The 12,500-nt window shown below is 31.6% G+C and overlaps 2 protein-coding genes across 2 annotated transcripts in view; both read left to right on the top strand.

Moving 5' to 3' along the window:
• Positions 1-12,500, top strand: part of LOC145193210 (uncharacterized) — a 145,863-nt gene that overhangs the window by 50,209 nt on the left and 83,154 nt on the right. The gene's annotated exons all lie outside the window — the stretch shown is intronic.
• The window catches only part of LOC145182846 (lysosome membrane protein 2-like), a 39,096-nt gene continuing 32,491 nt past the window's right edge, over positions 5,896-12,500 (top strand). Inside the window, exons 1-2 of the mRNA XM_090078383.1 lie at positions 5,896-5,975; positions 10,792-10,971. Coding sequence (XP_089934509.1) covers positions 10,825-10,971 — 147 coding nt within the window. The 5' untranslated portion in view covers positions 5,896-5,975; positions 10,792-10,824. The remainder of the gene's footprint in view (positions 5,976-10,791; positions 10,972-12,500) is intronic.

Below are 12,500 nucleotides of genomic sequence, written 5' to 3' on the forward strand. Positions count from 1 at the left end.
AAATTGTTGGTTTATTAATTTAATTAGAAAAGTGTATAAAGTAACCAACGAGTAAATCCTTTAATAACTAAGAAGATTATTATTTATTTCATCAAAATTTCCAAAAATCAGTATATATCAAAAAATGGACTTAACCGCATTGGCTTCTGAGCGGCTCATATATGTGTATCTGGGGATTGAGTACTAGTCACGTGCCGATATATGATTGGAAGATAGTCACGTGATAGTAACATCTGCAAATGGGAGGTTGACGTAATTGATGAAAAAAAACTAATACTTCAAAAACTAACGGTCTTAAAGCGGGCCCTCCCCCTACCTCCCCCTGCCTAACCCATTTCCCCATCCCCTCCCTTCCCTGCCTAACTTTACTATTAAATAATTTTAGAAGGAACCCCTGAGTTGTGTGTACTCACAGTACTTAACTAATAGTTCATGCAGCATGTAACTATCTGGTATCTTGCTACAAAAATTGAAAATATAAAATTTGTCAAAATTGTAAGTAGACACCACTGCCGCTTACAATCCAGTTATATTTTGAGATCAGTGGGAGCAATAAACGAAGGATTCTTCTCAAATATACCATGGGAATTTTTAGTAGCATGTCACAGTCAAGTAAACATTATGAAATTGTTAACTAATGCAGCAGCGTGGAAACCTAAAGCCGCGCACGTATATATAAAAAGATGCAGAAATAACGCCGAAATACCAAAAGCAGCAGGAAATTTCTCATTACCAGTCTCCTTCAACAATGTAGTAATGAAATACATAAAACCAGGGTACCCATTACTGCCAAAACAAAGTGCATTTAGTTCAGAATCAGAAAGAGCGGGTTGGAGTAAAGCATGGTTACAAAATGAAGATCAAATATTGGAAGAATTACCACAAGTATCATTATACACTGCGACCATTTTCTATAGGCGCATGTGGATTATGTCTTAAAAACGTACTTAACTTTATTTTTAAAGTGTATTTCAATAAATTATAAATCAAAAAATAATGAAAATTATCAAAAAATAATATCAAATTTTAAAAGAGGTCAATCATAAATGAATTAAATTCAAAAGATAGCTGACTATTTTCTATAGACGCAGTTACATATTTTAACAAAACTATCCAAAAAAATGTTTTTATCACATTTTTAGTACACCATTGGAAATCCTTTGCGCTCAATTACTTGATAAATTCGTTTAGACATACTTCCCACCAAGTTTTCCAGCACTTTGGCTCCATATCCTCCCAGCATTCTAATACCGCTACTTTTAGCTCTCCCACAGAGTTATATTGCTTCTGGTCAGCATAGATACGTCTTACAATGATTCCCAACATGTTTTTAACAGGATTCAAATCTGGACTGTGAGCAGGCCACCACATTTGCTCAATTTTTTTAGCTTCGAACCAAGCTTTAGTCTCGTTACTAGTGTGAATGCTGGCGTTATCTTGTTGAAAAACAAACTTTTTGTGTCGATATTTGTTTTTAAATGGAATCAAACATCAATTTAGCACATTAATGTATTCAGAACTTTTCATTTTGCAAGATGTAAATGCTAAATTTAACTTTCCTGTTGCACAAAACCCAAGCCAAACCATCAAAGATCCACCACAAAAATTCCTTGTCGAAATATATTTGGGTTCTCTCCTCATATCACGCCAGTAGCCACTAAAACCATCAGGCCCGTCAAGATTAAACTTTTTCTCGTCCAAAAAAATCATTTGGTATTGAAAACAAAAATATTCAGCTATTTAGACATCTTACATATTCATGAGAATTTAATCTAAAATTTCTTACTTGTTCCCAATCGCGTGCCAAGTTTTTGCGGGCGAATTCCATCCGTTTCTGTTTGTGAACGGGCTTCAAACTTGGTGCTTTATTCATTTTTGATCTTACAATGTGTGGGCTGTCTTTAAGAACTTTCTTAATCGTCTCCTTCCAAACATTTAAACCTGACTTAAATTTTTTAAAAACTTTTTGATGAATTTGATGCGAGTTGAATAACTCTACGTTTTTCACGGCCTGAAACCTTAGATTTCTATGGTTTCCTCTTGATTATTGCATAATCTGTTGGATTTTTCAAGAAATTACGGATAACGTAATCTGATCTCCTCAATCTTCTAGCAATTTCTCGATTTAGAACTTTTTCTCGATGATAAGCCAATATTTGACCTTTTTCAATATTGATAAGGACCTTTCCTTTCGGCATTTGGTTAAGTTTAACTTAATTTTGACTCACAAAATAAAAAATACTACAGAATATAAGAAATTTGCGACAAAACTCGTAAAAACTTTAGTGCGTCTATAGAAAATTGCCACGTGAATATTAAAAATTTAATTATTTTAATACAATAAAGACAATTAATAATCAGATGCATAATGGATCATTGTTTTCTTACATATACTTATTCAAAAGTACCGTTAGAACAATTTTATTACCACTGTAACACTATAAATCCGCTAAATTTTACATGCGTCTATAAAAAATGGTTGCAGCGTATATGACATATACAGAAACACAAGAAGCTATCGGGGCATATGGTGATGATAAAGGTATGTGGTGATGCGTGGTTCTTAGCAGAAAAATATTTACATACAGGAGATATTTTAGACTTTCGTTGGAAATGTTCAAGAAATAGTCAAAAACGGGGTTTAAGAGAATTAATAGAGGGACCGTACGAAGCAATACCAAATGACACTAATTTACTATATCAATTCTTCGGATGCTCAAGATTCGATTATCAAAAAGGATCCTTTAAAGAAGACGCTATATGGGCAACAGGATTTGCATTAGGAAGAATAGATGGAAACTACACAAACACGGGCGATTTAAATAAATACAACTTACTGATAATTTAAACAAAAACGCGGTAGATTGGTACGGATATATAAACAAAATTAATGATACTAATCATGCATCAGGGAAAACGATATGGAGAAATCAAGACAATGAAAATTAGTCAGACAGTAATGTAATGTTACCAATATGTTTAAAACCAGAAGTATTGATGAACGACGACAATACACAACCAATAAGAATATATGCTATATTAGAAATAGAACATGAAATAGAAGTACTACAAAGTTTAAGATATGAGTTCTCATACCAGGATATAGAAAGCGACATGACAAGAATAAATATGGTAAATCATCATTACATATCTATGAAAATAGTAGAATGGAGCGCAAACGCAGCTTACGCCAACTTCAATGGTTGGGACAGAATATGGATACCATATGTATCAAGATATCTAGTATCAGCAACACCAGTTACAGTAATAGAAAAAGATAAAGAACTAACAATAAAAGAACAATTTGTAAAATTAAATAAAGGAGATTTAAATGATTTTTAATAATATATTTCATTTAAATTTAATGCGTAATTCTTCTGCAAAAGATATAAGACTTTGATTAACCATTCCTAATAAATAACTGCCACTATCAAGATGAGGTCCAGAGGTCCGAGCGTGTAACTGCCAAATAATAGCAGACATACGTTGAATGCTTTTCTTCCATAAAGTTATAGAACCTTCAACAAATCTATCTTCCAAAGCTTTATTCATAACATATAAATGCGCGCGATTAGCAATAGCGTGATATTTAGATGACATATGCTTAGTAACATCCTCCGGCGACCATTCATTGTCACAAACACCGATCTTTTAGGTAATGAAACATAAGGACCATACTTTATCTGCGTCTTTAAATTTACATTTCCTTCAAATAAATTTTTAAGTACATTCATTACATTAGGATCGCAAAGATCATTAACTTATTATTCTCAAAATGGCGAATATTAGGGTTTTTAGTGGGATTTTTTATAACTTTGACTTCGAATTAGAGCACTTTCCGTTAATTTTCAGGTCTATGTTTTTATATTTTTCTGAATCAGCATAAAATTTTCTATCATAATCAATCATAAAAAAAGGGGAAGGGGGGAGAAACTGCTGTAGCGCCTGCAACTCCTCGTCATCGGCAAGCTTCAATGCAAATAAATGAGAATTATATATACCCAACTGCACGATACGTTCATAAAACGCCATCTTACCATTTTTAAAAGGTTTAGCATTAAGCTGTTTTTTGTTGGGGGGAAACCAATCCTGAGAGATTGGATTCATTCTTCCACTGGCTTTGGTGAAACGAGACACACTGGAAGCAGTGCTTGACGAACTGATCATGCTTGCTATATGGCGGTACGGATCCTCGACTGGCGTCGTCTCAATTGACCAACTGTTAATGTAGGTGAGAGCCCGCTCCTCATGGTCGGGGTCTTTGATCGGTATGATGGTGATACCACATCTGCAGTCAATACATTTAGAGGTGTCCCCTTTCTCTTTAGCGATCCGGCAGGTGTAGCAGGACTACCAATTACTGAATTCCTTAAAATATGCTCTAAACAAGTATCTATAAGAATATGGGCACTTGCAGGAAACGTCACACACGGACTTGAGATAAACGTGGGTATTAGGCTGAGATTTTCGGCATCCATAATGGCTAGAAGTGCGGACAACTTCGCCAAATCTAGTTTGCAACCATTGCACCGACTGAGGTGTTGTGTCAATAGCTCTATCTAGGTTGCCGATAACCCAAGGCCTTTCCACAGCCTCATCTCCTGGTGGAATTGAGACATTTTAAACAATAAGGAATGCTCTAAAGAAGGCCTGATCAGTAAATATTCTTTCAAAAGTGACATACTCTTGGTTTTTACCTCTTCGGTGTGAGGCGTCAGCCCATCCAGGATTAACTCCACCGTCTGACTGTCGAGAATACCCGCTGCAATCTGGCGGTGGGCTGCTACGTGTAAGCGTCGTAATCCTGAGTGATTGTACATTCTTCTTGTGTTGATTGTACATTCTTCTTGTGTTGTTAGATCGAAGACCGTCGTAATCGACGGATGTGGGGTCATTTCTAGAATCGTACATTCTTCCTGATGCGGCGGAGTTTCGAAGAGCTCCGTATCCGAAGTCTAATCCATAATAGTTAAAAAAAAAAAAACACTAAAAAAAAGAAAAACTGACAAATTAATCGATAGGGACATCATGTTAACTCAATGATATATATTAACTAGATGTCTAACTTCCAAAAAAAAGTGAAGCAAATTTTTTTTGCCACCAGCATATGATTGGATAATAACTTGTTTTGCCACCAGCATCTGATTGGTTAACGGATATTACGGAAAAACGAATAGCAAAAATAAAACAAAACATCTCCAGAAATTTTTCTTCTTTGCTGCGGCTACCGGCTTTACAACCTTCAAAAACTTGTTTCACATTTTCTTACGGAATTTATGTGAAGTTAGATATCTATTTATTATATATCATTGTGTTAACTAATTAGACTTTATAACTAGTTAACATTTTATTTTCCCTCTCGATTAGTTAGTTTGCCTTTTTTAAGTTTTTTTTTGTTTTTTAGTTAGTTTTTTCTTTATCAAATACGTCAAGGTTTTTTTTAGTCATATGATCATCGTGGGTGGGTGGGTGGGGCGATAATCTTTTTTAACTAATCGAGATGGGGGGGGGGGGGGGAAGTTAACTATTTATACATTATAAATAGTTAACTTATGTTGATCCCCCATCTCGATTAGTTAGTTTGCTTTTTTTTTAGTTTTTTTTTTGCTTTTTAGTTACTTTTTTAGTTGCCAACAAACTTACAATCATTGATTTTTATTTTAAAAAGACCATAATAAAAGAAGAACACACAGCTTCACATCAATTACCAAAAAAAAAGTTAAATCTTATGGACTTCTTTAATCAAATTTTATCATTACTTTTAACACAACCACCTTGTTCAAAAAAGAAACACAAAATGTTATTGAGGATCAACTTTGAGTTTTCTTTTCTCGTAAGCTTATTCCATCTTGAATTTCAAAATCTTTATTTTAAACAAATAACGTGTTGTTTGTTAAATTTTTGTTTTCTTAACTTTTTTTTTTTTGACGCAAAACGCAGCTCAGAATATTGGTTTGGAAATTTTTTTTCTTTAGGTGAGCGATTTTTTCAACTAAAACTTTATGCTTTTACTAACTCTTTTTTTTTTCTTTAGGTAAGCGATTTTTTCGACTAAAACTTTATGCTTTCACTCATTTTTATTAACTTGTTAACGTCGTTTTTGTGATAAATCAATTTGTTGTCCTCGAAAATCAACGATTTCGATATACAATATCAGGAAAATTTTTATCATTAAAAAACTTGCTGATATAATAAAGGGTTTTCATTTACAAATAATAGACCCTAAATAATTATGATGACAAGTATATGGGCAGTAAAAACTTAACTTTAAAAAACTGAATGAGATAAAATTGAATAAATTACATGATTTCATCAAAAGGCGTCCAAAAACTGCTACTGCCATTCCATTTTTTCTGATGAAGTCGCAAAAATCATCTTTCTTTGAGTTCCTTAAACTGCTTTAATATCCGAAAACAATACTTCGTTGTCGCAAGCAAAACGCGTCCGAAAACCTAAATTTTACAGCATACACAAAAAACTGTTTCTTCGGTCAATATCATGTAATCAGCGACTTGAGTGGTTTGCTTGAGACAACGACAAAAAGCAAAGTGCAACATTTTGTTTTTTGGAAAGATTCCAAGTGTACGGTGTTGCAAAAGCTTTAAACTTTTTTTTTTGGTTCAAGATTTTTTCTCTTTTCTTGTGCTGCTCTTTTCTCCTTTTGAGTTTCACAAAAAATGTTTTTCTGCTCAATCCACGATTCTAGTTGCTGACTTGCTAATTGTGCTGTAATTTCAAATTTCTCTATAATTGCTTTTTTTTCTCGAAGATAATTGGCTAATGTCTTTTATTTTTAATTATTTGACTCGCTTCTTTTGAAACACTAAGCTTTATTGGAGCTTATTTGTTGAATACTGGAGTTTTATTTGTTGAGCTTGCTTTCAATATATCTCTTGATCTTTTATTAGTATTAGAGAATATAGCAATTAGTCAAGACACGATTCAAAGCTTGTTCTGTAAGGTATCTGGGCAAATATAAGTTACTTATCTTACGAAAAAATATTATAAAAGTCTCTGAAACTGTCACAAATTTGTAATTTGTACAACAAAGGAATATAGTTTATTCTCACAAGATTGAAAAAAATTTTGGTTTGGGCTGCAATAAGATTTTTTTTTTTTTAGACTTAAGAATATAGACAGTTAGAATAAGATTTATGGTAGTAATCCTTCACGAATCTTTTGAGCACACACGCGTTGGTCTTGTTTAAATTTTGACAAATACGAAGCTTTAACATTCGTAATTTTTTTTAAAAAAAATTACGAGTGTGAAAAACGTAACATTCGTGATTTAAAAAAATTGTTACACTAGTAAAATATATATATATATATATATATATATATATATATATATATATATATATATATATATATATATATATATATATATATATACAGACATATGCTGTTTTCTGGTATTGTTTGATTTAAATCATGCCTTTTGTAAAACTATATTGTTTAGAAATTTCTTAGCTAATAAAGAAAAGATTCGAAAATCCAGATTCAAAATTCAGCTAATGTCATTGAACTTTTTGTCTCCATTTTGTAAAACAATTCAGCAGAAAGCTATGTAATTCGCTTTTATCACTTTAAATAGACGTTAAAGAAAATACTAATGGTATTGGTTCAATACTATTGCCTAGTAAATCTTTGGAATTGCTTGGTAAATCTCGATGAAATCACTATTAAAATAAAGTTTGTTTAAATTTTTCCTAACATTTTTGCACACGCATAAATTTTATATCGGAATAAGGGAAAAGGTTAATAGAGTTTGAAAAACATCAATATGAAGGGTATTAAGACGATATAAGTTCGCGCGCAAATGTGTGCGTTTCAATTACTATAACAACCAATTACTTGATCTGCAAAATGTTTTACATTTTTTGAACAGCTCACGTGTTCTTTAAACAACACTATTGTTCGTATACACTTTGTGTCACCTAATAAATATTGCCGATACATATTTCATATTTCTAAAAGAATATTAAGTAGAACTGTATAAAGGATACAAATATAAATTTAGTACACGTGTTTACAACGCGAAAGTCTGTTTACAACAGCTTGGTCTTTCATAAGATAAATACTTTTAACATTTTTACTTTCTGATTTTTGAAAATTACTTTTTGATTTAAAATAAAACCCTAAGTTTTATATTTAAAGGTTTGTCGTACTGTATAATTATTTATTGGAAAGCTCGTAGTTTAACCAGTTCTTCTGGAGAATTGGTGGCGCTACTCCACTTTCTCCCCCCCCCTAATTTTATGATTGATTCTGATAGAGAATTTTATGCTGATTAAGAATCGTATAAAAACATGGGTCTCAAAATCAACGGAAAGTGCTCTAATCTGATGTTGAAAGTACAAAAATATACCACAAATCGCTAATATTCGCCATCTTGAATTCACTAACTTTACGGTTGATATTGTTTTTAACCGCAAAACATTGCCAGCCTGGTTTTTACTATAAGGAACTTTTTCTGGTTTAATATAGATAGCGATTCCACGGCTCAACGAAAAACATCTGACGTTTGACAAAAAACACGAAATTTTCTTTTTATTTTCTTTTCTCTTTTTATAACAAGTATTTATTTATGTTTTTTTGAAGAATAGATTCTAAGGATTTGTATACAGAAATTATGTATATATATATCTATATTCCTTCGCATATTTTATGACGTTTTTTATTTTTATTTTCGCGACGTAAGAATCATTGTATATGTTTATTTGAATTATAAAAAAATCGTCTGGAATGGCTAATATAGACGCGTAAGTTCTTTCCAGAGCTATCAGGCAGACGATCGAGTTATAAAGTTATAAAACGTGTCGCTCTTGCGAAATTGCGATTCCTTCTTATGAAATTTAGTTTTGTAACAGAATTTACGATTATTTTTTCGGTTATTTTTTTTTTTTTGTTATTAAAGAAAAAAATTAATTGGAAAGACAAACTTTCATGGAGTAATAAAAAAGGGCTTTCTGACGCGATAAGAGTAAATGCCATTGAATTTCATTACCTGGTAAGAGAAAAAAAATGCGGTCAATACACCTGATTATGAAACTTAACGCACCGGTTCTTTGTTCTTTTATTCGAAATCTTTTATATAAAAAATAAAAACCAGGCTGTTGATACTTTGAAAGGATAACTTTTAAACAAAAAAAAATCACTTTTCAAGATGGCGAATATTAGCGATTTGTGGTATATTTTTGTACTTTCGACATCAGATTAGAGCACTTTCCGTTGATTTTGAGACCCATGTTTTTATACGATTCTTAATCAGCATAAAATTCTCTATCAGAATCAATCATAAAATTAGGGGGGGGGGGGGGGGGGGGGGAGAAAGTGGAGTAGCGCCGAATTGGTTAAATACGAGATTGTTGTATTTCCAGGCGCTACATGTTGGTTGATCTTTTCATTATAAAAGTTGTTAAGTTTGTTCAGAATTCTTACTTTGAAGAATTTAAATATCTTTTTCGTCCTTACCTAGAGTCGTAAGTAGAGACTTGACACTTCGGGTAAAACCTTCCAAATGCTAACTTCAAAAACCCTAACTAAAAAACTTTTACATGTAACTAGTTTGCTGAAACTTTGAAAAAATGTTTTACATGCAACACAAATTCTATTTGAGAATACCACAAAGTTCATTGATGATTTCTCTGTTTGGCAATATGAAGCTAGGCATTGATTAGTGGCAAAGTTTTCAAAGTTCATTGATGATTTCTCTGTTTGGCAATATGAAGCTAGGCATTGATTAGTGGCAAACAATGTAAATTGTTCAATCTGCAACATGTCATCCTTATTAAACAAATATAGTCAAAACCAAGTTGAATGGTGCTGGAATTTAAATACAGATAAATTTAGTCAAGTTATGCACAAGTGTTCACTTTTTGAAAGAGGAAATTTGCCTTTAAGCACTCTAACTTTGCTGTAGTATATATTGTAGTATATGTACTAATAATGTGTATATGTAGTATGTATGTGTATATGTGGTACATATAGTGCTTTGATTTTACACAAGTCCAACTCTTTGCCTCTCCGGAAAACGTGTTATAGAAACCTTTTAAAACCTCGTGGAACTTTTTGAGAGAGATATATGAGTAACAACCTAAAGGCTTCGACAAGAATATTTATCCAATAAATGGGAAGGTTGGCAAGTTGAAATAACTTCACTAGGAATATCAGTGTGGTCACTGGTGGCAGGGTCATTGAGACTTTTGGATATAGGGTGATATTCAGATGCTGCTGTCTTGTAGAGGTGCCTGACATCATCAGTTTGTTAATGATAGAGTAAAAGAATTTTTAAACAGTTTTGTAGAATTTTTTAATCTTTGAAATAATTTTTACCTTTATTTAGGCATGAAAGGTTCATTTTTTAAAGTTTTTTTTAAAGTGAATTCTGAGTCAGACCCAAGATGTCACAAGAGAAAAAATGTTGAGGAACCTAAGTTTTTCCTTTCAATAATACGTCTTAGCACTAGTGAAAATATATTTTTATATTAAACTGCATCTTTTAAACTGCATTTGTTTGTTTTCAAATGCAATATATTATTAAATATATGTTTAGACAGGAATAAAAGAAAACTTTTTTTTAATCATCAGCTTGTTAATGATAAAAAAGAAGAAACTTTAATTTGTAGAATTTTTCAAGCTTTGAAATAATTTTTACCTTTACTTAGGGATGAAAAGTTCATTTTTTAAAGTTTGCAAAATATTTTACAAATACTTTTTCTTTCTGATGTTTTCAGTAACAATTGTAACTGGTTTTAATGTATGTATTTTAGATATCTATTTTTTATTTAGCTTGTAAATATTAAAAATTGTGTTAAAAGAAAAATGTCTACAGAAAAAGATGATAACAAGAAATGTTGCTCTTCAAATGTAAAACTTGGAATCTTTGTTTTAATTGGTACAATATTGACATGCCTTGGTATATGTTCTGTGATATTTTATAACAAGCTTTATATTTACATGGTGAAAAAGGTAGGTCTACTTTGTTTGTAGTTGTGAAATTGCAGTATTTAGCACCAAAGTAATTTGTTATTACTAAGAAAGTTTGAAATTGTTTCTAAACCTCTTTGGAAACAAATCTAGTTCAACAAAATGAGCAAGATGCATGTCTTATGTTGTTGAAACTTAAGTTGTTCAATCATGGAACTCAGTTCTAAAAAGTGCTTTCTCTGTAACACAAAAATGTAAATAATATATAAATATGTGTAAAAAATGGTAGTGATTGCTATTTTCTGTACTTTGTATATAATTTCACACATAATTTGTTGCACAATACATTTCTGGTCATAAAAAATAAAAAAAAATTGATATAGCTTAATGTTTGCTACATTTAAAATTCAGTTTGCAGATTCCTTGACAGTCATCCAGTGTCAAATGACACTGGGCAACAAAAAATTTTTTTGTGTGTGTATCTTTAACAATTTTATTCAAATTATACTAATTTTGGGCTGAGAAAAAAGAAAATGACAATAAAACTTTTTTATTAGCTCTAGTTTCTGAAATATAGAATAGCAATAAATTTTAATTTCAGTTAATTTGCAACAGAGCAATATGACATATAATTTACATATTCTAACAACATTTAAAGTACATTTGGTTTTTTTTTTTATTACAAATATATTCTAACAGTTTTAAACAAAGAAGTCATGATCACGAGATCGTGATCTTTTTGCTTTCCTTTTGTAGATTAGTTTTAGAGCATCCCTACACACAAACCAACAGTAATCCGCAAGCATAGCCTCATTCCAACAGCGCTAATATCTTTGTTCCATTACAGAAATAACTTGGTGAAACCTTCCCCTTGTTCATCACTAACAGCTCCACAATTAGGAGGGAAGAGGTCTAGGTGTGAGTGGAGGAAATGAATCTTGAGGAACATGTTACATCCAAGTTGATGGTATTTTTGCAGAAGTACTGTTACCAATTGAATATAGTTATAATCTCGTTTGTTGCCTAAAAATCCACAAATCACTCTCTTAAGAGCTTCCCAAGTTTCCATTTCTGGCCCCTTCAAAAACTTCGTCAAATACAGGATCCTTCATAAGATGACGTATTTTTGGCCCAACAAAAATGCCCTCTTTAACTTTTACATCACTTACTTTTGGAAATTTGTTTCTTAATAAAGATCTTTTTTTATTTTTCAACCATGCTCTTTTCAACCGAACAAGAGCTGCAGCATATATGTTGAGCCCATGACTTATCCTGGTCCCTTTACTTTGTTTTCAAGAAGCAAATTATTATAAAAAGTTACTAACAGTCCGTAAAAACGAGCCCTTATTTAAAAATCAATCAATAAAAAGTTGCTTTTCTACTTCAATTAAAATTTGGGATTACTTATGTTGTTTCAACTAAGGATGAATTATAAAAGTTATAAGTGCGTTATAAAAGTAATTACACTATTATAGTGTTATTACTTTTATAATGCAGTTAGTAGAGTGTTATTACTTTTGTAGTTTGTTTATTATTTTATATTTTATAACTTTTTTGCTAACAAATTTAAG

Source organism: Hydra viridissima, unplaced genomic scaffold, assembly GCF_058129835.1.
Source record: "Hydra viridissima isolate aposymbiotic clone 2 unplaced genomic scaffold, HvirCarnegie_v1 scaffold_2, whole genome shotgun sequence".
In the NCBI taxonomy this organism is placed as follows: domain Eukaryota; kingdom Metazoa; phylum Cnidaria; class Hydrozoa; order Anthoathecata; family Hydridae; genus Hydra; species Hydra viridissima.